The following is a 26719-nucleotide window of genomic DNA, read 5'->3' as shown; positions in this document are numbered from 1 at the left end:
ACAGCATGGTGACTATAGTTATTTGAAAGTTACTAAGAGAATAGATCTTAAAAGTTCACATCTCAGGAAAAAATTATGTGGTGAAGTGATAAATATTAGCAAAACATAGTACAGTAATCATTTCAAGACACATCTAGTTATGTATATAATCATGTATATTTATTTATACATGATTATGTTATACATCTTAAACCTACACAATGTTGTATCAATTATATCTCAATAAAACTGGGAAAAAAGATAATGAAGAGATTAAGCATGATTAATTTAATCTTACTTTAGATTTGCACCCAATTTGTTTAGCTAGCAAATAGATTCTCTGTTTAACTCCCTCAGTGATACTCTTTTTCCTAAAGTTTGTGTTATCAGCGAAGAGAAGGGATTCATAAACACAGTACCTAAATAAAGATACTTTGTAAGTTCAAAAAAAAAATAAAAAGACAAAACCTCTCCCTTGATCTTGTCACTACTTCTAGCTAATACCCCACTTCTCAGCTTCCTTTTTAGCTCTTTCTCTCATATTTTCATGTTTGGCTCTTATCCTTCACATCTCAACTTAAATGGCATATCTGGATCCCCCACCCCAAATATAAAGTAGCCATCCACTGGCTTCCTAGTACATCAACTCAAATTCTCTGCAAGATGTTCTTTTTATTCCCCCCTAAATCAGTATTATTTTTCTTGTTTACTTGTTTAGTTAGTATTTGCTTTTCTACACCGAATTTAAGCTTTTAGAAAGTAAGGAACTTGTTTGGCTCCCTCACTGTTGCATTCCCAAGACCCTGAACAGTGCCTAATATAGTAGGACAATATTTTCATTGTCTTTTTAGGCTCCAAGTGATTTATCTACCCTTACTTCTCTGACCTTGTCTCCTACTACTTTATCCTTAGCTCACTGTTTCACTCACACTGAACTTGCTGTTCCTTCAACATGCCAGGCTAATGGTGTTTGCACTTGTTATTTTTCCTTGGAAGTTTCTTCCCCCAGGCTCCCCGCTTCACATTCTTTAGGTGTTCCCTCAAAAGTTACCTTGTCATTCAAGCCTTCTCTATTTGAGGATGTAAAATTGCATCTCCTAACTCTCTGCCTCTTTCCTTGCTTAATTTTTCTCCATAGCACTTACCAGTGTTTAAGATACTACATAATTTACTATTTATTTTATTTCCTGTTCCCTTCTATCCCTCATGAAGTCTCTGTTGAATCCTCAAAGCCTAAAAGAGTATCTAGCACAAAATAGCAAATATTTCTTTTCTTTTAAAAATTTTAATGGTTTTATTTATTTCTGAGAGAGAGAGAGAGAGAGAGAGAGAGAGAGAGACAGCATGAACAGGGGAGGGTCAGAGAGAGAGGGTGACACAGATTTTGAAACAGGCTTCAGGCTCTGAGCTGTCATCACAGAGCCCGATGCAGGGCTTGAACCCACGAACCGTGAGATCATGACCTGAGCCGAAGTCGGAGGCTTAACCGACTGAGCCACCCAGAAGACCCACAAAATAGCAAATATTTCTTGAATAGATTTTTGAAATGAATATATAAAGGAATATCAGATGTGAAATCCCTGGGACGTGTAAGATATAATGAGTAATAGAATTATTTATATTAATAAATAATCTTAGCGGTATTCAGGCTTGTACTCCTCAATTCCCTGGCACCGAGTCCCGCACACAACAGGAGCCCCGAGAAAGCTTGTTTGAGATTGATAGCTGGGGGTGTGGGTGGGGGAGTTTAGGAGGAGAAGCACCAACTGGTCCCGCCCCTGCCCCGTCTGGTCCCTCCCTTTCCCGTGGCGGCTCCGCCCCCCGCATGGTGAATGCCTTATAGGCGAGTGACGTCAGGCCGTTTGTTGTCATTGGCGGCTCCCAAGATGGCGTCCATCATGGAAGGGCCGCTGAGTAAATGGACTAACGTGATGAAGGGCTGGCAATACCGTTGGTTTGTGCTGGACTATAACGCAGGACTGCTCTCCTATTACACGGTGAGACCTCGGGGGGCAAAGTTCCGAGCGCCTCGGGGGTCGCTATCTTTGAGGGGTGACGGGCTTTTTGGTAGCCGGGTAAAGGTTGCTAAACTGGGGGTGCCGCCGTACGAGAGGGTTCCCTCGTGGGGGGAAGGATTTACACCCAGTATAGCCAATGAGGGCAAAGAAGATGCTGGGGGCAGCCAATAAGCTGCCAGTGGCTGTCTGATTTATGGGTTAGGGGCGAGCCGCGTTTCTTTTTTAGGGTCCGGTATTTATCTGTGTTGGGATCCAGAGCGGATATAGATGGGTGAGGGTGATCGTAGCCAAGATTTAAAGGGTCAGGTCGCGCAGTCCGTGAGGTTCTCCCCATATTGTCATAGACTTGACATTGGCCCCTCCAAGGCCTGTAGACGGCCGCGCCCCTTAGCTTCCCTCCAGGGATTAAAGAGCTCTGCCTTCTTCGAGCCGTGGTCAGACAGGCTTAGCCAGGTCCTAAGGTAGCTGGCTCTCGGGCAACACGAAGCCAAAAATCCCTCCTGTCTGCCCAAACTGAGTGTTTCTTTCATGGAATGCACTCTTCATTTCTATGAGAGGCGAGCCTAACTGACGCCTTAACTTTTGAAGTCGAGGGTTTCCTACACAGGAGTCTCTTGTTAACGAAGAGAGAATGGCCAGTGCGGTGTGTCCTGAAAGTTGTACCTCTGGAGGGCTGAGTGCAGGGCTTCCGTTAAACGCGGGTCAGTGCCCATGGGCAAGTGTACGAATTGCCACGAATCTGACTATCCCTTCTACACCTGCAGCATTAGAAACGGAAGGTGGGTGGGATTAGAGAAATTACTTACAAAGGTACTGTCTTTGAATGGTTTATAGTTAATAATAGCCAATGAGAGGGAGGAAACCACGTAAAAGGACACAATAGAATCCTTTGAAGACTTCAGAAAATAAAAGAAAAAATATCATTATAGAGGAAGGGTTAATGTGAAAAGTGGAGACATTAGTATTTATTTTTCATTTAAAAATATTTACTGAACTCCCACTATATGTTAATTACTATTGCTTCGGACTAGGTGTGTGTGGGTGTGTGTGCACACACATGGAGGTGTGAGCAAGAATCAACAAATCAAGATACCATTTTTTTCCGTCTGGAGCTTATAGTCTAGTTTAGTGATTCCCTTAATTCATTTTACTCACAATACCCATGCAAGGTAGGTATTTGTTATCCCCATTTTACGGTTTTGGAATCTAAGGCTCCAGGCTCTTAAGTAATTTGCTCAAGACCACAAAGTTAGCGGTAAGTGGTGTAATCAGGATTCCAAATTTCTTGGCTTCCTGACTGTTTTCACTACACTTCACTTTCACTGCAGGAAGGAGAACAGTGCAAGCTGTGAGTTACTAAAGGCAAGTCTGCAGGAGAAAAAATATAACTTTCAGCATCTTTTAACTATCAACTTCCTTGCTCTATATACTTTTTAAAGGGAGAAAAAGACTAAACCTGAATGAGATTTAAACCATCATTCAAGATTATCTTTAAGTAGCCGTGAAAGTGAGGCAACTGAACACTGTATACTGAAAACTCTGGGATAATGAAATCCCATGGTTTAGATCAATGAAAAGTAATGTTGGGTTTCAGTAGATGTGGTAATCAGAAAATCCCATGGACCCTTTCTAGCCTATTAAGGTAATTTCAGTAAGTGGCACTATGGAATTAAGTTAACTTCACAAATCCTATCGTATTGGTCTAAATTCTAGGGCTGTACTGCAGAGGCCCTTAGCTGGGCTTCTTAGGAGCTCCTAGCCCAGACAGAATCTTCCTTCTTCCTGTTTTTCTTCCTTTAGTGTATCCTTTACTGCCTCCTCTCCCTTTTAGTTTTTGAATACTTTGATAGATCCTTGCCTTGCTGGCTAAACACACTTTTCTTTTTTTTTTATATACTCCTTCCCCTCCCTACCCCCCTCTCCTAATTTCTCCCTTCTGATACCATACTCTATAAAACATAATCCTTGCCAGCTGAAGGAGGTATCATATTTTTTACTAATGGCAACTTAGAAGTCTTCCCCCCCCCCCTTTCCTAGGTCTTTGGTGTTAAAACATTTGCTTGTAGAGAAACAGCAGAGAAGTATAAAATGAAATGATCTTGTGAAAATAAAATGATACCTAATCCCAAGTTAGAGAAGGTCCAGCAAAGATGGGAAGAGGATAGGTAATCACTTAGAGGCAAAGTAGGAGACACATTGAATGTTGGCAGTGACTTCTTTATACCTGGACATTGTTTTGGAACATTGGGATTTGGAAGGATTAGAAGGTGCAGTTTAGTGCATGTGTCTGATAACTTGGAGCTGCATCTTCCAGGAAGAGTGTCTAATCAGTTACATAGCCTTTTAAACAGAGTGATAAATAGCAAGTCACTCTGTTCCTTGTTTCCAGAATCATTTAGGCTCTGGTCTGGTTCTGTGATTGGAGATCTGTTCCAGGGTGGCCATGAAAACCCTGAACTAAAGTAGATTGGCCTTGCTTTAGAGTTGTCCTGTACTGAAAATTGATATTAGGATTATCTCAGTGTTGGGTTAGAATCACTGGGATTGTCATGAACAGAATAGATTCACCTAAACTTCATCTCAGCCTGGATCTTTTTCTCTGGGCCTGGGCCCATACCTAGACCTGTTGTTCTCTGGGAATGGATGGTCTTTTTACTTTACCTTTCTTTTATTTTCATAATCTCTGAATTTTCAGTTTTTGAAGAAGAGCTTCATATAATGTTATTCTGCCCCGTACAGGAACAGAGAAACTGATTATCTCTTTAAGGAAAGTGATTTAGGCAGTCTTTTCAGTTCTAGTTCAGTCTCTTAATTATTAGAAACAATATTAATACAGTTCATTCAGTAAGCAATTAATAGGCATTGTATTATATAGTGGAGATACAGAATGAAGGTGAGAGAGTCCCTTCTACCTAAAAACTCACAATCTAGCAGCAGACACCTAAACGTAATTTCAAAACAATATGATAAATTTCAAAACAATATGATAAATTCTACAATAGAAATAAGAATAGAGTGCTGTGGGAACATTGCCTGGAAAAGGTGAGGGAGACATTTGAGCTGAGATTTACAGGATAAAGGAAGAAGAGAAAAAGGACATTTCAGGCAATGGGAAATATGCACAAAATGGGAAACTTGAGAACATAAAGGTGCATTAAGAAGATACTGAGTATTTCTGAACAACTCTACTGTAAAGATACGTATGGGAGATAACAGGAGATTGAGCCCAAAAGACATTTGGAGCCATAGGTCAGGCCTGGAGATGAAGATCTGTTAAATTATAGTATATAAATTGTTGCATTTTTATTGGATGAGATACCAAGAAAGGGCTAAGATATAAATTTGGGAACACTGTGTACAGCCAACAATTTATGTGAATCATGATCACAAAGGAAGCTGAGAAAGGAAGGAAAATTGAGGGAGTTATAGTTACTGATATGTGAGGAGATGGAAGGTTACAAAGTGAAGGTCATGCCTTTTGTAAATTTATCAAATGTTTATTGAGAACCTACTGTGTGCCAGGCAGTATGCTAGGCAGAGGCGTTAAAATGGTAAATAAAATGGAAATAATCCATGCTTTCATGATACCTAGAATCTGCTGGGGGATACAGCAAGTAAGAGTTGTGATAGGGGACATAGGATGTTGGGAGGCTATCTAGATGGTTACTTGACTCAGTCTTGGAGGGTTGGGAAAGGTTTCCTAGAAGAAGCAGGTTTGCTATGACCTGGTTGATTAGAGGTTAGCCCTGTGAGCAGAGAGAGATAACTGCTTGAGATAGAGGGAATAAATGGTTTTAGAGCAGACAAGAGTAAGGAGTTTGAGAGTATGGAGTTTGGGCTGTGGGATGGACAGCAGTGAGCTGGAGAGGTAGGCAAGGGCTGGATAATGAAAGGCTTTCTTTTGGTAAACCATGCTAAGGAATTTGAACTTTACCCCCAGGACAGTGGACAGTCATTTAAGTGTTGTGGGTACTTTTTATTATAGAAAAACTTACAGGGGTGCCTAGGTGGCTCAGTCGGTTAAGTATCTGGCTTCAGTTCAGGTCATGATTTCATGGTTCGTGGATTCAAACCCCATGTCATGCTCTGTGCTGACAGTTCAGAGCCTGGAGCCTGCTTCAGATTCTATGTCTCCTTCTCTCTCTGCCCCTTCCTCTCTTATGTTCTGTTTCTCAAAAATAAATAAATGTTAAAAAATATATACGTATATATATAAATGATAGTAAAATGAATTCTTATCGTCCAGCATGTACAGTTATCAACATAAGGCCAATTTAGTTTTGTTAATATTTCCACCACCCCTTCCTTCCCCATTGGATTATTTTATTTATTTACTTTTTTAGAGAGAGCGCCTATGAGTGGGGGACAGGGGTAGAGGTGGGGAGAGAGAGAATCTTAAGCAGGCTCCATGCTGAGCCCGATGAGGTGGTTGATCCCACAACCCTGGTATCATAATCTGAGCTGAAATCAAGAGTCAGCTAGCCCTGCAACCAACTGAGCCACCCAGGCGCCCCTACCCACCATTGGATTATTTTAAAGCAGATCTCAGGTAGACTATATGTCATTTCATTTATGAATAATTTAGATCTATTACTGAAAGTTAAGGTCTCTCTCTTTTAAAAAATGTTATCACAATACCATTATTAAAATTAATACTAAGGGACACCTGGGTGGCTCTGTTGGTTAAGCTTTCCAACTCAATTTCGGCTAAGGTCATGATCTCATGGTTTGTGAGTTCGAGTCCTGAGTTGGGCTCTGCACTGACAGTGTGAAGCCTGCTTGGGATTCTTTCTTTCTCCCTCTCTCTCTGCCCTTTCCCTATTCTCTTTCAAAATAAACGTTAAAGGGGCGCCTGGGTGGCTTAGTCGGTTAAGCGTCCGACTTTCGCTTAGGTCATGATCTCGCGGTTCGTGGGTTCGAGCCCTGCGTCGGGCTCTGTGCTGACTGCCAGCTCAGAGCCTGGAGCCTGTTTCAGTCTGTGACTCCCTCTCTCTCTGACCCTCCCCTGTTCACGCTGTCTCTCTCTCTCTCTCCTAGAAGTAAATAAAAATATTTAAAAAAAAACAACAACCAAAAAAAAAACAAAAAACAAAAAAAACCCAAAATAAACATTAAAGGGGCCATATAATAGTAATAATTTACTAATATCAAATATCCAGTCAGTGTACAATTTCCTTGGTTGTCTCAAGCATCTCTCCCTCACCAGTAGGTTTGAGTCAGGATTCCAAATAAGATCACACATAAAATTGCATCTCTTTTAATTTATAGGTCTCCTTCCCTTTTTTTTTTCCTCCCACTTATTTGTTGAAGAAATCAGGTTATTCATTATGTAGAGTTTTCAACATTCTGGATTTCACTAGCAATGTTGTATGGTATGTTTAACCATGTTCCTTTGTTGTCCATATTTCCTATAATATAGGAACTGTATAAAATGGTAATTAGAGCTAGAAGCTTAATCAGGTTCAGTTTTTTTTTTCTTTAGGGCAAGAATTCTTAATAGGTGGAACATATTCTGTCAAGTGGCACATGATGTCTGATTGCCTCTGATTTTTAAAATTGATCAGTAGTGGGGGGTACCTGGGTGGCTCAGTATATGTTAAGCATCTGACTTTGGCTCAGGTCAAGATCTCACTGCTTGTGACTTAGAGCCCTGCATTGGGCTCTGTGCTGACAGCTCACAGCTAGGAGTCTGGAGCCCCGCTTCAGATTCTGTCTCCATCTCTCTGCCCGTCCCCAGCTTGTGCTGTCTCTTTCTCTCAAATATAAATAAACATTAAAAAAATTTTTTTTAAATAAAATTGATCAGTAGGTATAGGTGAAGTTTGTATTCTTTAAAGAATACTGTTATTATAGAGAAATAATCAGGTCATATTGATAGGACTTAGTGATTGAATATGAGCAAAATAGGAAGAGTTGTCTGATGAAATCCAGGTTTTTGGTTTTACATGGATGAATGATGATAGTGAAGATAGGAAGAATGTATTGGGGGAAAGGTTGCTTTAGGGCATGTTGAAATTGATGTAAAGATGTCCTATAGTCTGGAATTTAGGAAAAAAATCTGAGTTATAGATCTATATTAGCTTTATACATGGAGAATTGAGAGAATGAGTGAGAATAATTAGGATGCTGAGAGACACCATTGGATTAGTTATCTATTGCTTTGTAACACATTACCCCAAAACTTAGCAATTTAAAATAGCAAACATTTATTATCATAGCTTCTGTGCCCAGTACTTTGGGAGTGACTTAGCTGGGGTGGTTCTGGCTCAGGGTCTCAAGAAGTTGCAGTCAAGACAGTGGCTTGATGGGAGCTAGAGGATCTGCTTCCAGGATGACTCACTCTCAGTTGGCAGAAGGCCTCAGTCCTTATTGGCTGTTGGAAGGTGGCCTCAGTTCCTCACCAGTTAGCCTCTCCAGGCTAGACTAGTATCATCATGACAGGCTTTATGGCTTCACTTAGAGGGAATGATCAAGGTAAAAGCAAGAAGGAACTGCAGTGCCTTTTATGTGTTAGTCTGAGAATATCACTTCTGCCTTATTTTGTTCATTAGAAATGAATCCTACAGTTTAGCTCATGCTCATGGGGTTGGGAATTACAGGCATGGGGAGGGCAACTAGTGTTGTCTTTCAAAGGGCAAGTTTGAAACCAGTGTCAAAGAATTTGTGGCCAGATTTTTAAAAACAGTTTTTTAAATGTTTATTTATTTTTGAAAGAGAGAGAGAGAGAGAGAGACAGAGCACAAGGGGGAGGCTGGGGGTAGGGCCAAAGTCGGCTGCTTAACCTACTGAGCCACCTGGGTGCTCCTGTGGACAGATTTTTAAGTCACAGTCACATTCAAGGGATTGGCAGAGAAAAAAACCAACAACCCTGTAATAGGAAAGTGACAAGGACAGCCAGAGATATAAAAACCAGAACACTTGCAGTCAAGGTGGAAATCGTGAGTTGGATTAAATACAGTTGAGAGGATTGAATAGGTGAAGTTTAAAAATATCCATTGGATTGATCAATTTGGACATCATAAATGCCCTTAGTGAGAGCAGTTTCTGTTGGTGGTAGTTGTGGAAGGAAGGTAGATTGGAGTGGTTTAAAGAGTAAATAAGGTGTAAGAAGTAGAAAAAGTGCACATTACTCAAGATATTTCATTGTGAAAGAGGCAGAGAGAAACATAGAATTGAGGGGGAGTGCTTCTAAGGGGTTGGCTTAAATATTATAGGGACTCAAGGTCCATGTTAAAAATAAGGGTAGAGTGAGGACTTAAGAAGTATTAGTAAAGATTTAGATCAGTGGCCTTGGGACCTGGGAAAAGGTATAGCGAGGGACACATTAAAGGTTAATCAAGTTGTTTGAGGAACCTGTTGAGATTATAAAATATAATTTGTTTCATCATTACCCCAAATGTTTGACTCTCTTTCTTGATTTGCATGGTTTTTGTAACATTTTGGAGAGAAAGTTAGAAACAATTAGTAAGTTACCAGGGCCACTCCAGGTATTCTTTGTAAAAAGAATCTTTAGAAAAATCATATATTCTTTGCTATTACCTGCTGCCTGGAAGAGACTCATAATGATTTTGCGTTTCAGAACCACTGGTAGTTGAAATACATTCAAGTGTTATTCAGCAGTCCTTAGCATTGTTTTGGAAGATGATCAAGAATTTTGAAGAGCTTAGGAGTATGTATTTTTCCTGCAAAGATGTAAAAGATGTAGTTTCAGATTCTCCTAGAAAGATATCAGCACCATCCCATCAAACAAAAGTGAATTTATACTTTTCTAAATAAACTGTTCTTGACAGTTTTTATTAAGGTTAAATGGTATATATTAGAAGTCCAAGACTAATAAAGTAGCTTTTGAATTATAAAAGGAACCAGGGCGCCTGGGTGGCTCAGTGGTTAAGTGTCTGACTCTTGGTTTCAGCTCGGTTCATGATCTCACGGTTCATGGGTTTGCAGAACCTGCTTGGGATTCTCTCTTCTCTCTCTGTGCCTACCCTGCTGGTTCTCTCTCTCTCTCTCTCTGAAAAAAGATAAATAAACTTAAAACAGTAGTAAAATAAGTAAATAAATAAATAAATAAATGGAACAGAACAAAATTGTATCTAATCTAAATGTCCTGAAAAGAAGAATGCTCATAAAATGGTAAGTAGTCTCAGTGGGAAGAAGTATATGGAAATTTTATGTCTTTTGCTTTCTTGAATGCTCTAGTCAGCCTTGATTTTTCTTGTTTTAATACCCTGGAAACTTGCTCATTTAATTCTTTGGGCATTTAATCATTTCACGTTTGTTATCATTAACTAGCTGTATCTAGAGTACATTCTTTATCTGGTCAAGTTTGTAAACTCAGTGGCAGTACTGAGCATTATGATCTTCAAGTCTTACAGAGCGGCACGTTATTCTCGTAGTGAATGGAATGTCCAAGGCCCTTTAAAACTTGGAGATGAGATTCAGAAGGCTGTTTTGGAATTGTTTTTTACACAGCTTTGTAAATTTTGCACATTATACTAATAGCAAATATGTATGTTTCCATGGTTTATGTAACACTTTATATCAGCAATAGTGGCTTTTGTTTAATTATCCAGAGCCTGTAGAGCTGTGTGGGAACTTGTGCATCGTTTGTTGTAACAGACAAGCAGTCAGCTCTTTCTTCTGTTGTAAGCATAATTTGTGGAAGCACAGAAAATAAGAGTTGTTCTTAAACATGCTGCTCCTGTATGTGGCAATTGTCATAGGATTCGATTTTCAAATAGTTACATAATTCCAATCAAAGGTGTAACAATGCACAAGTGATTTAGATTAAGAATTTAATTCCTTTGATTGCTTGTAGAGAAAGGCAAACAAATGGCCAGTCCAGTTACTTATTTTCCTTCTCACTTTATCATGAAGGATTCTCTTCTTAGACTAGTTCCTTAAAAAAAGGGAATTTGCTTTTTTTTTCTTTTTGCAAAAGTTAAGTTTACAAGATACACGGAATCATTACAAGTCATACAAATGGAATTATATTCAAGGGAAGTGTTTTGAGATATTCATAATTATTTTATTTCCCATTCACATGACAATGTTAAGATTATTATGAAAGTTGATTTTGTTTCTTGGAGTTTTGTTCACATTAAGCCTTCCTGCTAAGATTGTCTACTTATTTCTTGTATTTTATTTTAGCATTACTGCTATAGCACAGATGGTTAGGTAAAATATTGGGTGAATATTTGCTTTGTCACTCTGCCAGCTGTCTCTACATTCTTTCAACCCTTGTCTTTCCTCTATTATTTAGAGAAGGTCCCACGCTTCTGAGACAATGGAGTACATTTAGTGGGAACACTCTCAACATCATGTTCCCATGTTGTTATATACCTGCTTTCCTGCCAACCCTTACCTGCATCTGTCCCCATCTGAGTGGAAGAGGTAATCCTTGGGTGTTCTGATTTCAGTCTGCTCACAAATTTTCACAGGACCTCAGTCTGTAGATTTTCTCCTTCATCTGCTTTTTCTCTACTCCCTTTCTCTCATGTATCTTCAGCTTCCTTTTTATGTATGGATTTTTGTGATTTTTCTTTTCCTTTTTTTAAGTTTATTTATTTGAGAGAGAGTACAAGCAGGGGAGGGGCAGAGAGAGAGGGAGAGAGAGAGAGAGAGAGAGAGAATCCCAGGCAGACTCTGTCCTGTCAGCACAGAGCTTGTCTCAGGCCTCAATCTCACGAATTGTGAGATCATGCGTGACCTGAGCCCAAATCAAGAGTCAGATGCATAACCCACTGAGCCACCCAGGTGCTGCTTTTGTGGTTTATTTTTAAGAATATTATTTTGCAGTACAACAATTAAACATCTTTGTTGTTGTGGTGCCTGAGTGGCTTGACTTCAGCTCAGGTCATGATCTCAGGGTGCAAGTTAGAGGCCTGCATCGGGCTCTGTGCTGACAGCTTAGAGCCTGGAGCCTGCTTCAGATTGTGTCTCCCTCTCTCTCTCTGCCCCTCCCCCACACATTCTCTTGCACATGTGTGTGCGTGCTCTGTCTTTCAAAAATAAACAAATGTTAAAAAAAATCTTTGTTGTAACAATTTCATGTGGAAATTTTTAGTAAATTTTTGGGTTGCCTGTTGCTTTTTATTCTTTTTGTGTGTGTAACACTTTTACTGGTGTAGTAATTCACATACCATCTATTTAAAGGATGCAGTTAAATGGTTTTTAGTATATTCACAGAATTGTGTAACCATTTCCATAATCAATTTTAGAACATTTTCATCATCCCCCAAAGAAACACTGTTTCCATTTTATCATTACCCATTTTTCATCCCAGCCTAGGCAATCACTAATCTTTTGGTCTCTATAGATTTGCCTATTTTATACATTTCATTTAATAGATTCCTCTTATAAAACTATTCCTTAAATAATTCTAACATGATTTCTTTCATTTAGCATGTTTTCAAGATTCATCTATATTATGGTACATATCAGTACTTTTTACTGATGTAATAATCTTTCGTATGAGTATCACACAATTGTATTTATTTATTCATCAGTTAATAGATATTTGAGTTTCCACTTTTTTTTGGCTATTGTGATTAATGCTACTATGAACATTTGTATACATAAGTTTTGGTGTGGGCATATGTTTTCATTTCTCTTAGATACATAGACGAGTGGAATTGCTGGGTCATATGATGACTCTATGTTTAATCTTATGAGGAATTGCCAGTCTGTTTTTTAAAGCAGTGGCACCATTTTACATTCCCACCAGAGAAATAAGGGTTCCAATTCCTCTATATCCTTGCGAACATTATCATTATATGTCATTTTTATTAGAGCCATCCTAAGTGGGTGAAGTAGTATATTATTAAGGTTTTGATTTGCGTTTCTCTGATGAGTATTGATGTTGAACATCTTTTCATATGTCTATTGGCTGTTTGTATATCTTTTCCAGAGAAATATCTCTTCAGATCCTTTGCTAATTTTTAAATTGTGTTACTTGTCTTTTTATTAACTTGTAAGACTTTTTTTTAATGTATTCTAGATACAAGTCCCTTATTACATATATGATTTGTAAATATTTTCTCCTTTTTTTTTTTTTTTAACTTTCTTAATGGTGTTCTCTGAAGCACAAAATTTTTAAATTTGATTACATCTTATTTAACTTTAACTTGTTGCTTATGCTTTGGTGACAAAAAACCATTACTTAAGGGTGCCTGTATTGCTTTGTTGGTAGAGTACGTGATTCTCGATCTCAGGGTTGAGTTCAAGCCCTATGTTGGGTGTGGAGCCTACCTAAAAAACAATCAAAAAAAGAAACAAAAAAACCCCACTGCTTAATCTAAGGCCACAAAGGTTTATACTTCTGTTCTAAGAGTTTTGTAGTTTAAGCTCTTACGTTTAAGTCTTTGATTCATTTTGAATTAATTTTTGTATATGGTGTGAGCTATGGGTCACATTCTTTTTCTTATATTTTATATTCTTTATAATTTTTTATTATTCTTTTGTATGTGGATATCCAGTTATACTAACACCATATGAAAAGAGTATTTTCTTTCTTGGCATCCTTGTTGAAATCAATTGACCATAAACATGCAGGTTTATTTCTGAACTCAATTCTACTCCATTGATCTTTATGTCTATCCTTACGCCAGTGTCACACTGTTTCAATTATTATAGCTTTGTCTTTTTTTTAATTTTTAAAAAGTTTATTTATTTTGAGAGAGAGCATGTACTTATGAACAGAGGAGGGGCAGAGAGAGAGGGTGAGAGAGAGAATCCCAAGCAGGCTCCACACTATCAAAATGGAGCCTGACTCGGGGCTTGAACTCACAAACTGTGAGATCCTGATCTGAGCTGAAATCAAGAGTTGGATGCTTAGTTGACTGAGCCACCCAGGTGACTCTCAATTATTACAGTTTTGTAATAAGTTTTGAAATTGGGAGGTATGTCTTTTAGCTTTTTTTCTTTTTTTTAAGATCGTTTTGTCTGTTTTGGGTCCTTTGAATTTCCATATGGATTTTAGTTCTTACTAACTTTTTTTATTAACAAATTGACATGGTCATATTTCTTTCAAGTAGAAAAATGTTTCTGCTAGTGCTGTATCACCCTGGAAATACCATCCTAACCTCTCTTCTTAAACCTGTGGAAAGAGTTTTTCTATACTGTTTGTATCTCATCATCCATCTTACATTTACTCTGCAGCAGTCTTTACCTCCAGATTTTACTGAATATCCTAGCAAAGGTCTCCAGTGATAGCTTTATTGCTAAACCCAATGGGTACTTTTTGACACTTAATTTTAATAGCACTGTCTCTGCAGAATTTGGTGAGAGAGAGAGAGCACAAGTCAGGAAGGGGCAGAGAGAGAGAGAAGGGGCAAGGAAGCCCAAGCAGGCTCCGTGCTGTCAAGGCTCGAACTCTCAAATCGTGAGATTATGACCTAAGCCAAAGTCAAAAGTCAAATGCTTAACTGACTGAGCCACCCAGGTGCCCCTAATTCCTCTTTCTTTTAAACCTTTAAAACAATAGTTTTATTATTCTAAAAATAAGAGATGACACTTTAATTTAAAAAAAATTGAAACAGTATGGAAAAGTATATACAATAGAAGGAAGAGAAGTCCCATCTGAAATTCCTGTGTTTTGGAGAATAACTTTACTGAAAATAGTTTATGCTTAAATATACATGTATGTATATTTTATATAATTAGATCATTTTATACATATTCTACTTACGTTTTAGTAAAATTTTTCTGTGTAGTATTGTATTTCTTCAAGTAGCAAAATGAACAAAGGATGTAATTTTTCCTTCATTCTTACTTAATGAGACCTCAGTTATCTGGCTTTGGGAGATTAAGATTCCTATCCTGTTTGATGATGAAAGGAAGTTACAATAATCTGCGTTATCTCCCATAGTTCTACTCAGTTGGGTAATACTCAGTTTCCTTAGTTAAGGCAGTTTATGGAGACCCACCAGCAGGTAAGACTCTACTTTTTCATGAGGCACTGGCATTTTATTTATTTAAAAATTTTTTTCTTACATTTGTTTATTTTTGAGAGACAGAGTGAGACAGAGCACAAGTAGGGGAGGGGCAGAGAGAGGAGACACAGAATCTGAAGCAGGCTCCATGTTCAGCACAGAGGCCAAAGCTGGGGTCAAACCCATGAACCATGAGATCGTGACCTGAGCCAAAGTCGGTCACTTAACCGACTGAGCCACCCATGCACCCTGAGGAAGTGGCACTTTAGAAGAGCTTGTGGGATGAGAAATATTATTGGCTATTCTTGGAAAATACAGTCTGTCACAAGCCTGTATTAGATGTTAATCTTGTTCTAGGTATTTTCTAATATTGTCAAATATATCATCTCCTTAAGCCTCACAACATCTCCCATTCTTTTCTTGCTACCATGGTAGCATGTGAACCATCATCATCATGTCTCACTTGATCTGTTGCAAAAAATCTCATAACTATTCTCTTTGTTTCCATTTTTACTTTCTAAAATCCATTTATATCAGCAGCCCAAATGATATTTCTTAAAAAAAAGAAAAAAATGAAAAAGGTCATATTACTTCCCTGCTTGAAATTCTCTAGTAACTTTAGGAGAAAATCCAAACTCTTTATTATGACCTATATGTGCTTCCACGTATCTGCTTACATTCATTTTTCTGTACTACTCCCTTTGCTCACCACTCTCTAGCCACTCTAGCTAGTTTTTTCTGTTCCTAGAGCACCTCAGACTTGTTCCTGCATCAATGCCTTTGCATAGGTTTTCTAGCTTCTCAGTCTGTTATCAGTCCAGGTCTGTAGCATGTGTTCCTTCTTGTTATACAGGTCTTCATTCAGATGTCACTGCTCAGAGAAGCCTTTCCATAACAACCTATCTAAAGTAGACCTCACTCCGAGCCAGTTACTATCACAATGATCATGGTTTATTTTTTCATAGCATTTTTTGTTAGCTATTGAAATTGTTTTTTCTTGTTTATTGTCTTTTTCTCTCCTCTGGAATGTAAACTCCATGAGAAACTTATCTTCATTATTTTATCTCTAGCATTTAGAGCAGTAGCTGGCATTTAGTGAGTAGTAAATATTTAGAGAATGTGTGAAATAGTTAATATTACTTCCTATATACATGAAGAAATTGAGACTTAATGAAATCACATAATAATTTGTGTGATCAAGTTTTCTCACTCCAAATAGAATGTTCTTTCTGTCAGGATATTGAATTGCATTTGCAGTGATACTTTAAAATGATGATAAACCCACTTGTCTGCTGACAGGTAATAAATAATTAACATCATTATCACAATGATGTAAACTTTCTGCAAAGATCATTCTAAAATGATGCTAACTACATTGATTAATCATTAAAAAGTACTGAGTCTTTTTACATCTGAGATGTAAGATAGGGATTTAGATCATTCCTGTTGAAATGCCAAGGATAAGCAAAGACTCTCCTTTCGATTACAGTTCATTAAAGCCAAAGTTTTAGAATTTGTTGAGTGATGAGTATTTCATATTCACAGGACATGAGAATAGAAAGATAGTGGCAAATTCTTGAAGATAATTCTACTTTGAAATTGTAGTCACCTGGAAGAGGAGTTAAGTGTAAATTTCTGATAGGTGACAATTTGCATGACAAGCCCACCATTTTGTACTTGCATGTTCACTCTCTGCCTTCTTTTGTTTTTTTTTCCTTTTTAAGAAACCTAATTTTGAAGTAAAATTAAACCTGACAAAGAATTAGGGCTTTTACACTGATTTTCTAAAAAGTTTTTTCTCCCACATTATGAAAATATTATATGTTTATTGTAGATCATTAACTTTTCAAGTCTTGTGTAGCAGGATTCTCTCACAGAGTCGTGACACTGAGGCTTTTCTTTCCAGGAAGCAACTTTATTCCTGCCAGTACCGCTCAGTTGAATTTGTACCCGAAGAACTGAGCCCCAAACGCCATGTGGCATAGTTTTTTACATATTTTTTACTTCTTTGTCTCCCATATATGGTAACACACAAACATGCAGTCTGATTAAGTGGTCTTATGTTACAAGGTCATGAGGAATGTTGTCACGTATGTGTTTAGCCAGGTTGCCTTGAGGTAGGTTTCTTTTTTTTTTTTTCATTAGAGAGGGGATCCTACCACCCTTGAAAATTTCTTTTTTTTTTTTAAGTGTTAAAAAGAAATATTTGTTTTGAGAGGTGGTGAGGGGCAGAGAGAGAGGGAGAGAGAGAATCTCAAGCAGGTTCTGTGCTGTCAGGGCTCGATTCTGTGACCTGTGAAATCATAACCTGAGCCGAAATCAAAAGTTTCAACTGACTGAGTCACTGAGGTACCCCAAAGTCCTTGAAAATGTCTTTTTTCTTTAAAAATTTTTAAAATTTTTTTTTAATTTTCTTAAAAAAATTTATTTTAATGTTTTATTTATTTCTGAAAGAGAGAGAGAGAGAGAGAGAGGCAGCGTGAGCAGAGGAGGGTCAGAGAGAGAGGGAGACACAGAATCTGAAGCAGGATCTAGGCTCTGAGCTGTCAGCACAGAGCCTGACGTGGGGCTCGAACCCATGAATTGTGAGATCATGACCTGAGTTGAAGTCGGACACTTAACTGACTGAGCCACCCAGGCACCCCTGTCCTTGAAATTTCTTAAACCCTTAGCCATACCTCTGGAATTCTTGTGAACCATTTTTAGCAGTTTCTTCGCAAAAATTTGTTCTGAGTTCTAGTCTCCAAATTTGAACAAGGAGCTTTTGGAGTATAGCTCCATCTAAATTGGGGCCTGAAGAGGTCTTAGAATTAGGACAAAGACTCCAACAAAATTCTGTGGTTCTGTGTTATTATTAAATAACATGCTAATTATTTTGTATGTTGTACAAATTTTCCTGTCTTTAAATTTTTGTAATGCTCTTCTTTTTGTCTTTTCATGACCTTTTATCTTGGGTCCTGACTTAGTCTTTGCCAAATGAGGTAAAACTTCCCTCGAACATTTTTGCTGGAGAAGTAAAGTTGAATGATGATAATGGATTATCACTGCACAGAGAAGTACTGTACTGATACATGACACAAACCACCTGGAGTTTAACATGCATGCCTCCAACATTTCTTCAATCATTTTTTGTGAAATAATCATTATTTAGTATTTTGGGCAGTATTTGAGAAACAAAGCAAAAATAAAATTTACATTGAGATCTACATATATTGACATACTTTAATTTACAGAATTTAGGCTACTATTTAGTATTTAATGTTTTTTTTTTTTTAATTTTTTTAATGTTTTATTTATTTCTAGGAGAGAGAGAGAGAGAGAGACAGCGTGAGCAGGGGAGGGTCAGAGAGAGAGGGAGTCACAGACTGAAACAGGCTCCAGGCTCTGAGCTGGCAGTCAGCACAGAGCCCGACGCGGGGCTCGAACCCACGAACCGCGAGATCATGACCCAAGCGAAAGTCGGACGCTTAACCGACTAAGCCACCCAGGCGCCCCTTTAGTATTTAATGTTTAACTTTAGAATGTGACAACTGCAAGTCATCATGGCTGTGCTTAATTAAACCTTGTGAAAGTAGTTCTTTTCACTGATCTGTTGGCTTAATATTCTGACTTAAAGATAAAATGGTCTTTTTAAAGAAATAATGAAAGACATAGGACTTCACAATGTAATAGGTCATTAGATCAAAATACAATCCCACAGTCCTTTACTGTAATTTTGAAATTTCTTATGTATTTATTAAAAAATTTTTGAGAGAGAGAGAGAGCATGAGTGGGGGAGGAGCGAGGGAGAGGGATGGAGAGAATCTCAAGCAGATTTCACACTCAGCATGGAGCCTGACACAGTGCTCAATCTCATGATGGTGAGATCATGACCAGAGCTGCAATCAAGAGTCAAGATGCCCAACTGACTGAGTCACCCAGGCGCCCCTGAAATTTCTTAATCTTTGAATTCCAAAACTTTTTTCCCTAAATTTATTATATTCCCATTTGGAAGTAAAGCCTGCCTTGAACTGTGAGGCTATTTATGGGCTTTATCACAGTTAGTGTTATACTACAGAAATATTAATATACTTGATTATGAAATCAATTAAATGCTTGATACCCTGTGTCAGGTATGACACAGTTTATGTACTATATCTATACTGTATTATTTTTCTAAAATTGTGACCTTCAAAACATGTATGAACCAAGTTCTCAGATAAGGTATGTGGACAATCAGCCTTTGTTGGCTCAGAAAATCTTTGAAGGAGGACTTAACCAGATTTATAGTAACTGGTAGAAATTCATGGCCTTTGGAGTTAGACCTGGATATGAATCCTGTATCTCCCACTTACTCTTTATGAGTCCATGGGCAAGTTACTTAAACTTTTCTGAGCTTTTGCTTCCTCTGTTATAAAATGGATATAATAAAAGAACTTATAAGACAGATGTGAGAATTAAATAAAATTGTGCTTAAAGCACTGACACAGTGTCTGGCATAAAAGTGCTCAGTAAATGTTAACAAAAAGCTAAAGTTTATGACAGTGTTTGACATATATTCACTAAATGTACATTGTGTTTACTGTTATATGAACTAGTATTCCAATTTATTCATAACAAGAAATATAACCATTACGGAGACTATCTACTTAGGTTTTCTGATTAGTGTGTTAGTGGACATACTCTCTGAAAGCAAGCTGTGTGGGATGCCAAAATTTCTTTTTTAAGTTTATTTTCTTAGTTTTGAGAGAGAAAACCATTGGTGCAGGGGCAGAGAGTGACACAGAGGATCTAAAGCAGGCTCTTTGCTGATAGCAGAGAGCCTGATGCAAGGCTCAACCTCAAACCGTGAAATCATGACCTGAGCTGATGTTGGACGTTTAACTGACTGAGTCACCCAGGCACCCCAGGAGACTTCACTTTTAGCTATGAGAGTGTTGGAGCATGTCAGATGAGACTCTTACTTGATCTTTTATTTTTTATTTTATTTTTAAAATTTATTTATTCATTTATCTGAGTTTGTGTTGTTTTTTAAATTTAATTTATTATTTTTTAAATTTACATCCAAGTTAGTATATAGTGCAACAATGATTTCACTAATAGATTCCTTAATGCCTCTTACCCATTTAGCTCATCCCCCTCCTACAACCCCTCCAGCAACCCTCTGTTTGTTCTCTATATTTAAGAGTCTTTTATGTTTTGTTCCCCTCCCTGTTTTTATATTAATTTTGTTTCCCTTCTCTTATGTTCATCTGTTTTGTATCTTAAATCCCTCATATAAGTGAAGTCATATGATATTTGACTTTCTCTAATTTTGCTTAGCATGATACCCTCTAGTTCCATCCACGTAGTTGCAGATGGCAAGATTTCTTTTTTTTTTTTTTTTTGTGATTGCTGAGTAATACTTCATTGTGTATATATCCTTGGCTGCTGCTGTTAGTGCTGCTGTAAACATTGGGGTGCCTGTGCCCCTTCAAAACAGCACACCTGTATCCCTTGGATAAATACCTAGTAGTGCAATTGCTAGGTCGTAGAGTAGTTCTATTTTTAATTTTTTGAGGAACTTCCATACCATTTTCCAGAGTGGCTGTAGCAGTTTGCATTTCCACCAGTAGTGCAAAAGGGATGCTCTTTCTCCGAATTCTCGCCAACATCTGTTGTTCCTGAGTTGTTAATGTTAGCCATTCTGACAGGTGTGGGGTGGTATCTCATTGAGGTTTTGATTTGTATTTCCCTGATAATGAGTGATGTTGAGCATTTTTTCATGCGTCAGTTGGCCATCTGGATGTCTTATTTTTTTTTAAATTTAAATTCTAGTTAACATACAGTGCCATAATGGTTTCAGGAGTAGAATTCAGTGATTCTTCATTTACATACAGTATCCAGTGCTCATCATAACAAGTGCCCTCCTTAATGCTCCTCACTCATCCAGCCCATCACCTACCCACCTCCCTCCATCAACCTTCAGTTTGTTCTCTATAGTTAGGGGTCTCTCATTGGTTTGTTTCCCTCTTTCCTCCCTCCCACCCCCCATATGTTCATCTGTTTTGTTTTTGAAATTCCACATATGAATGAAATCCTATGGTATTTGTCTTTCTACGATTAACTTATTTGTTTTAGCATAATACACTCTAGCTCCATCCACATTGTTGGAAATGGCAAGATTTCATTCTTTTTGATGGCTGAGTAATATTCCATTGTGTATATATACACATCTTTATTCATCAGTCAGTGGACATTTGGGCTCTCTCCATAGTTTGCCTATTGTTGATAACACTGCCTTAAACATCAGGGTGCATGTACCCCTTTGAATCTGTATTTTTGTATCCTTTGGGTAAATACCTAGTACAGCAATTGCTAGATCACAGGGTAGTTCTGTTTTTCACTTTTTAAGGAACTGCCATACTGTTCTCCAGAGTAGCTGCACCAGTTTGTATTCCCACCAGCAGTGCAAGAGGGTTCTCCTTCCTTGGCATCCTCACCAACACCTATTGTTTCTTGTGCTGTTAATTTTAGCCATTCTGACAGGTGTGAGGTGGTATCTCATTGTTTTAATTTGTATTTACCTGATGATAAGTGATGTTGAGCATCTTTTCATGTGTCTGTTTGCCATCTGGATGTCTTTGGAAAAGTGTCTATTCATGTCTTCTGCCCATTTCTTCACTGGATTATTTGTTTTTGGGGTATTGAGTTTGTTAAGTTCTTTGTAGATTTTGGATACTAACCCTTTATCAGATCTGCTGTTTGCAAATTTCTTCTCCCATTCCGTTGGTTGCCTCTTATTTTGTTGATTGTTTCCTTCTCTATGCAGAATCTTTTTTTATCTTGAAGTCTCATAGTTCATTTTTCCTTTTGTTTCCTTTGCCTTCAGTTACATGTCTAATACGAAGTTGCCCCAGCCAAGGTCAAAGAGGTTGTTGCTGTGTTCTCCTCTAGGATTTTGATGGTTTCCTGGCTCACATTTAGGTCTTGAATCCATTTTGAATTTGTTTTTGCATATGGTGTAAGAAAATGGTCCTGTTACATTCTTCTGCATGTTGTTGTCCAGTTTTCCCAACTGTCCGTTTGTGGAAGAGACTTTTTTCCCCATTGGATATTCTTTCCTGTTTTGTCAAAGATTAGTTGACTATATAGTTGTGTTACTTGATCTTTTTAATACAGATTTAGTTTATTTCAAGGAAAGTAAGGTTATTCAGATAAGAATTTAAGTATCTTTAATTTTTTTTAAGTTTATCAATCTGAGAGTGAGTGAGAAAGAGAGGGAGAGAGAAAGCACAAGTAGGGGAGGGGCAGAGAGAAGAGGAGAGGAGAATCCCAAGTAGGTTCTGCATCATCAGTAGAGAACCTAATGTGAGGCTCGAACTCATGAACTGCAAGATTATGACCTGAGCTGAAGTCAGAAACTTAACTGACTGAGCCACCCAGGTACCCCAGAATTTAAGTGTCTTTATATAACAGGTTTGGGAAGGCATTTTTTACATTAGGAAAGGATTGTAGAATTAGTTTAAATGGTAAAATAATGTCCCTCTGTGAATTTTGAATATGTTTGTATAAAACTTTTCCAGGCTCAGTTGCTTTGTGAAGCAGAGTAAATCCATAGTTATACTTCCAAGTTTTCATTGATGGCACTATGTACCAACACCAAGTTAGATTTTGTGAGTTAGTTAACTCATAAGTTAAGATACTTTTGAGTACTTAGTATATGCTGGAATATGCTGAACTAATCTTTAAAAGATTATAGCCCTGTTGGAGGTACAGTTAACTAGTTATAATGAAGATATAACTAAGTGGTTACTTTGGTACTAAGTTTTATTTGATTTAGTTCTTACATAACGTTAGAAGTTTGTATTGCTCTTTAATTGTTTTATGGTAGTATTTTTAAGTGTAATTGTAAAAAAATTTGTTTAAAAGAGATATAAAGGCATTGGAAATGGGGGGGAAAGTTTAGCCTATTTTACTTAGAATGCTTGAATACTAAATTGGGAATGAATGGGCATATTTTGAATGAATTATGTTTGTTGAATGAGTGGGGTACCAGGGATAGAAAGCTGGGGTTATTCACCTAGCAGACATTTATCTACTATCTTCTAGGTCCTAGGCATCGATTAAGTTCTGTAAGAAAGGGTGGAATAATAGTAATACAAATATAATCAAACCCACTGTTTGACAAGGAAAAGAGGTATAACAAACAATTATAATACAATATAATAACTAGTGTAGTAGCAACACCCATAAATTGAATAGAATGTAATAAATTGTACCTGAGTGTAGAAGCTGGATTGGGAAAGAATCCACAAAGGAAGTGTGTTAGCATGAAGGAAGAAACCATTATGATTTGTTTCTTGCTTATTTTTGTAAGAATTTTGTATTTTTACTAAAGCAGGTTGGTTTTGTGTGTATGTGTGTAGTGTGTATAGAGAAGACTGAGCTGATGTTAGGAGACATGCCTGAAAGTACAGTCTAAAGGGCACAGGTTAGCTTAGGCTCAGAGGAAATGATTGTGTGTCTCCTGAAATATTTAAGATAGAAGCGAGGAAGAGGCATGAATCTTGTGCCAGGTGTTATCCTAAGTGACTTATTTGTTTTAACTCAGTACTTGTAATAATCCTATAAAAGTAAGTAATAGCTCAGGGAACTTGTTGCTTAACCAAAGTCACACTACTATCAAGTTGGCAGGGCTGAAATTCAAAATCTTATCTCTTTCACTTTACAGCCCATGGTATTTCATTAAACTGTACTGTCTATAGGATAATGTAAATTATATACCTCTGGGTATGGTTACTTAATGTAATTTTTTCCTAGAAATAGTACTTCCTTCCTTTTTTTTTAAAGCACATATGTGATTGAGAGATTGAATTAATCTTATACATTTTATTTATTAAAATTTTTTTCAATGTTTATTTTTGAGAGTGGAGGAGGGGCAGAGAGAGAAGGAGACACAGAATCTGAAGCAGGCTCCAGGCTCCAAGCTGTCAGCACAAACCCCTACTCCGGGCTTGAACTCATGAACTGTGAGATCATCACCTGAGCCTAAATTGGAAGCTCAACCAACTGAGCCGCCTGGGTGCCCCAAATTTTGTGCGTTTTTTTTTTTTGACTTTTTAAAAATGTTTGTTTATTTTGAAGGAGAGAGGGGAAGCGCAGGGAGAGAGGGAGATACAGAATCCGAAGCAAGTTCTAGGCTCTGAGCTGTCAGCACAGAGCCCGACTTGGGGCTCAAACTCATGAGCCAGGAGATCATGACCAGAGCTGAAGTCAGATGCTTAACTGATTGAGCCATCCAGGCGCCCTTGAATTTTGTACATTTTAAAAAGAGATTTCGTGTATCTATAACCTTAGAAGCCTAAATGGAGACTATTTTGAGCTGTTCTTAATTTAAATTACTTCGAAATGTATGTAATCATCCTTTCAGAAGATATTTTTTATGTGGTACACTGAAGTTCAGATAAAGTAGTAAAATATATCTCAAGTATAACAAGAGGCTCTGCTAGATTGCGTTAACCTCTTTGTGAGAAGCAATTGTACATTAAGCTGATTTAAGACTTGACATTCAGCTCATAATTCTCAGTGTCCTCAAAATAACCTTTTCCTAAGGATTTAAGAAATGGACAGGACAGACAACTCTATAAGTTAAGAGTATTTTGTGGTATTTTCTTGAGAATGCAGGTCATTATTGTCACACCACTCTGATTTTGGGACTTTTTGTTTGTTTCCTAATACTCATTTCACAACCAATTTCAGATCCCATGTTCTATAGCAATTTTTGCATGATTCTGTAATTCTCAGATGAAAGAAAAACTTCCCTTTTCCCCTGTAGGCTGATAGACCAGAAGGTTTATTTAAAAATAAAATTCAGTAACATCCCTCAGTGATTATTGATCTGTCCACAAAGCATTTTAAAGCAATTTGAGGGTGCCTGGGTGTTTCAGTCGTTAAGCATTTGACTTCAGCTTTGGTCATGATCTCATGGTTTGGGAGTTTGAGTTCCACGGAGGGTGAGCTTGTGCCCTGCTTCAGGTGAGCTCGAGTCCTACTTAGGGCAAGTGCCCTGCTTCCGGTAAGCTTGAGCCCCACTTTGCATTTGCCCCACTTCTCTTTCTCACTCCCCCCACCCAGCCCCTCACTCACTTGTGCCCCCTCTGTCTCTCTCTCTCTTTCTCTCTCAAAAAAAAAAAAAAAAAGGCAACTTGAGGTTGAGATTACATTATATTCTATTTAACAGTTATTTAATGGGGTCTTCGTTGATAACTTCCTGATGAACTGCTGAGATTATAATCACATAGTGTGATTTATATGTAAAGTGAAGTCCATTTACTTTTAACTAGGATAAAGATAATATATATGTATTTTTCATTAGTCTGCTGGGCTTTTTGTCATTTTCCCCAAAGTGATCATTGGGAGAGTGTGGGGGGAATGGGGTAGTGGCGGTGGTCAGTGGGTTTGGAGTGAAAGAGATGATATGTATCTCTGTGGATACAGGTGTCCCTCTCATTAAGTGAGCCTAACTAAAAAAGTTACATTCTGGAATAGTTTGAACATTTAATTTTGGTAACACAAATTCTTCTTTCTGATACACTTATGTGACCTTTTGAGAAACTTACTACTATGGGAAAAGGAAAACTGTTTCTGGTTTTGTTAATTTAGTGATTTTTCTCCACGAAGTCCTTTGTTCTGCGGTCAGTGAAAAGCCTTTTTTGGTTGATTAACCCCAGCCTAGATTTCTTCCTAGCAGGGGCTAATTTTGAATGTGCTGATTATATCCTCAGCTGTTTATCAAAACAGGTTGAGGTTAGGCCCTGTTCTTTGACTTCCTGGGAGCAGCAGTCCATACCAAAATAGATATCTAAGTGGCAAGCAGGTATGAAGATGGCAGCATAAAGCACAGAGGTTCTTTTCCTTTGAGACAGGCTTATTAACAGCCTTAGTGACAGACTAAGAGCTATGTCATTTAATTTGTACTAGGGCAGCTAATTTAACAACCTTATTGTGGTTTGTTCAACAACGTAACCAAAATAATAATAGAAGCTTCAGATTACTTGCTGTAAGACATAGTATATATGGTTACAGACTATATTTATTGAAACTTAAAATGGTTGTCTGCATGTATGTATAGCCTTCCTATCATCATTCAACAAATATTTTTGAGTTTTTATTATTAGGTTATGCTCTTAAAATTTATAGGCTAACAGGCATGATGGACTTCAAATAAGTAGTTTCAGAATTGGCTTAATTGTTATTTAAATATTGGTAGATTTTTAATATTCATTTTTATTAATTTTATCCTGAATGCACACATGGGGTATTCTGAGTTAGAGACAGATTTAATAATCATAAGTGTATTGGCCTCCTTCTGCCCTAGTCCTAGCCCTTACCCCTAGGGCAGTGCCATAAGAGCCACATCAATTGTCCTACACATATAGCCAAGTAGATGTACATGAGGGATGAGGAGAAATGATTTCTTTCTGCTTATGAAGGGTGAAGAGGCAACTGTCCCTCTGCCCTCCTGAAAGGATTGCCTTAGAAAAGTAAGAAACCTAAATCCTAACTTTAGCCCTTTACTTGCATACCTAGCTTGGTATGCAAGTAAAATCTTTTCTGGAGCCAGATAGCCTTGTGACCTTTTCCAGTTCTGAGGCTTCATTTTCTTTCTTTCTCTTTCTCTCTCTCTTTTTCTCCCTCCCTCCCTCCCTCCCTCCCTCCCTCCCTCTTTCTTTCTTTCTTTCTTTCTTTCTTTCTTTCTTTCTTTCTTTCTTTCTTTCTTTCTTTCTTCCTCTCCTCTCCTCTCCTCTCCTCTCCTCTCCTCTCCTCTCC

The 26719-nt window shown here is 37.7% G+C and overlaps 1 protein-coding gene across 1 annotated transcript in view; it reads left to right on the top strand.

Annotated features, from left to right (window-relative positions):
* The first annotated feature begins 1860 nt into the window (after positions 1 to 1860).
* OSBPL9 (oxysterol binding protein like 9) overlaps positions 1861 to 26719 on the top strand; it is a 177717-nt gene continuing 152858 nt past the window's right edge. Inside the window, exon 1 of the mRNA XM_039238149.1 lies at positions 1861 to 1976. Coding sequence (XP_039094080.1) covers positions 1866 to 1976 — 111 coding nt within the window. The 5' untranslated portion in view covers positions 1861 to 1865. The remainder of the gene's footprint in view (positions 1977 to 26719) is intronic.

The sequence above is a fragment of the Hyaena hyaena genome, unplaced genomic scaffold (genome assembly GCF_003009895.1).
Source record: "Hyaena hyaena isolate Hyena2069 unplaced genomic scaffold, ASM300989v1 scaffold_5, whole genome shotgun sequence".
Lineage (NCBI taxonomy): Eukaryota > Metazoa > Chordata > Mammalia > Carnivora > Hyaenidae > Hyaena > Hyaena hyaena.
The sequence above is the reverse complement of the archived record's forward strand: the minus strand, read 5'-3'. Positions and strand labels throughout refer to the sequence as shown.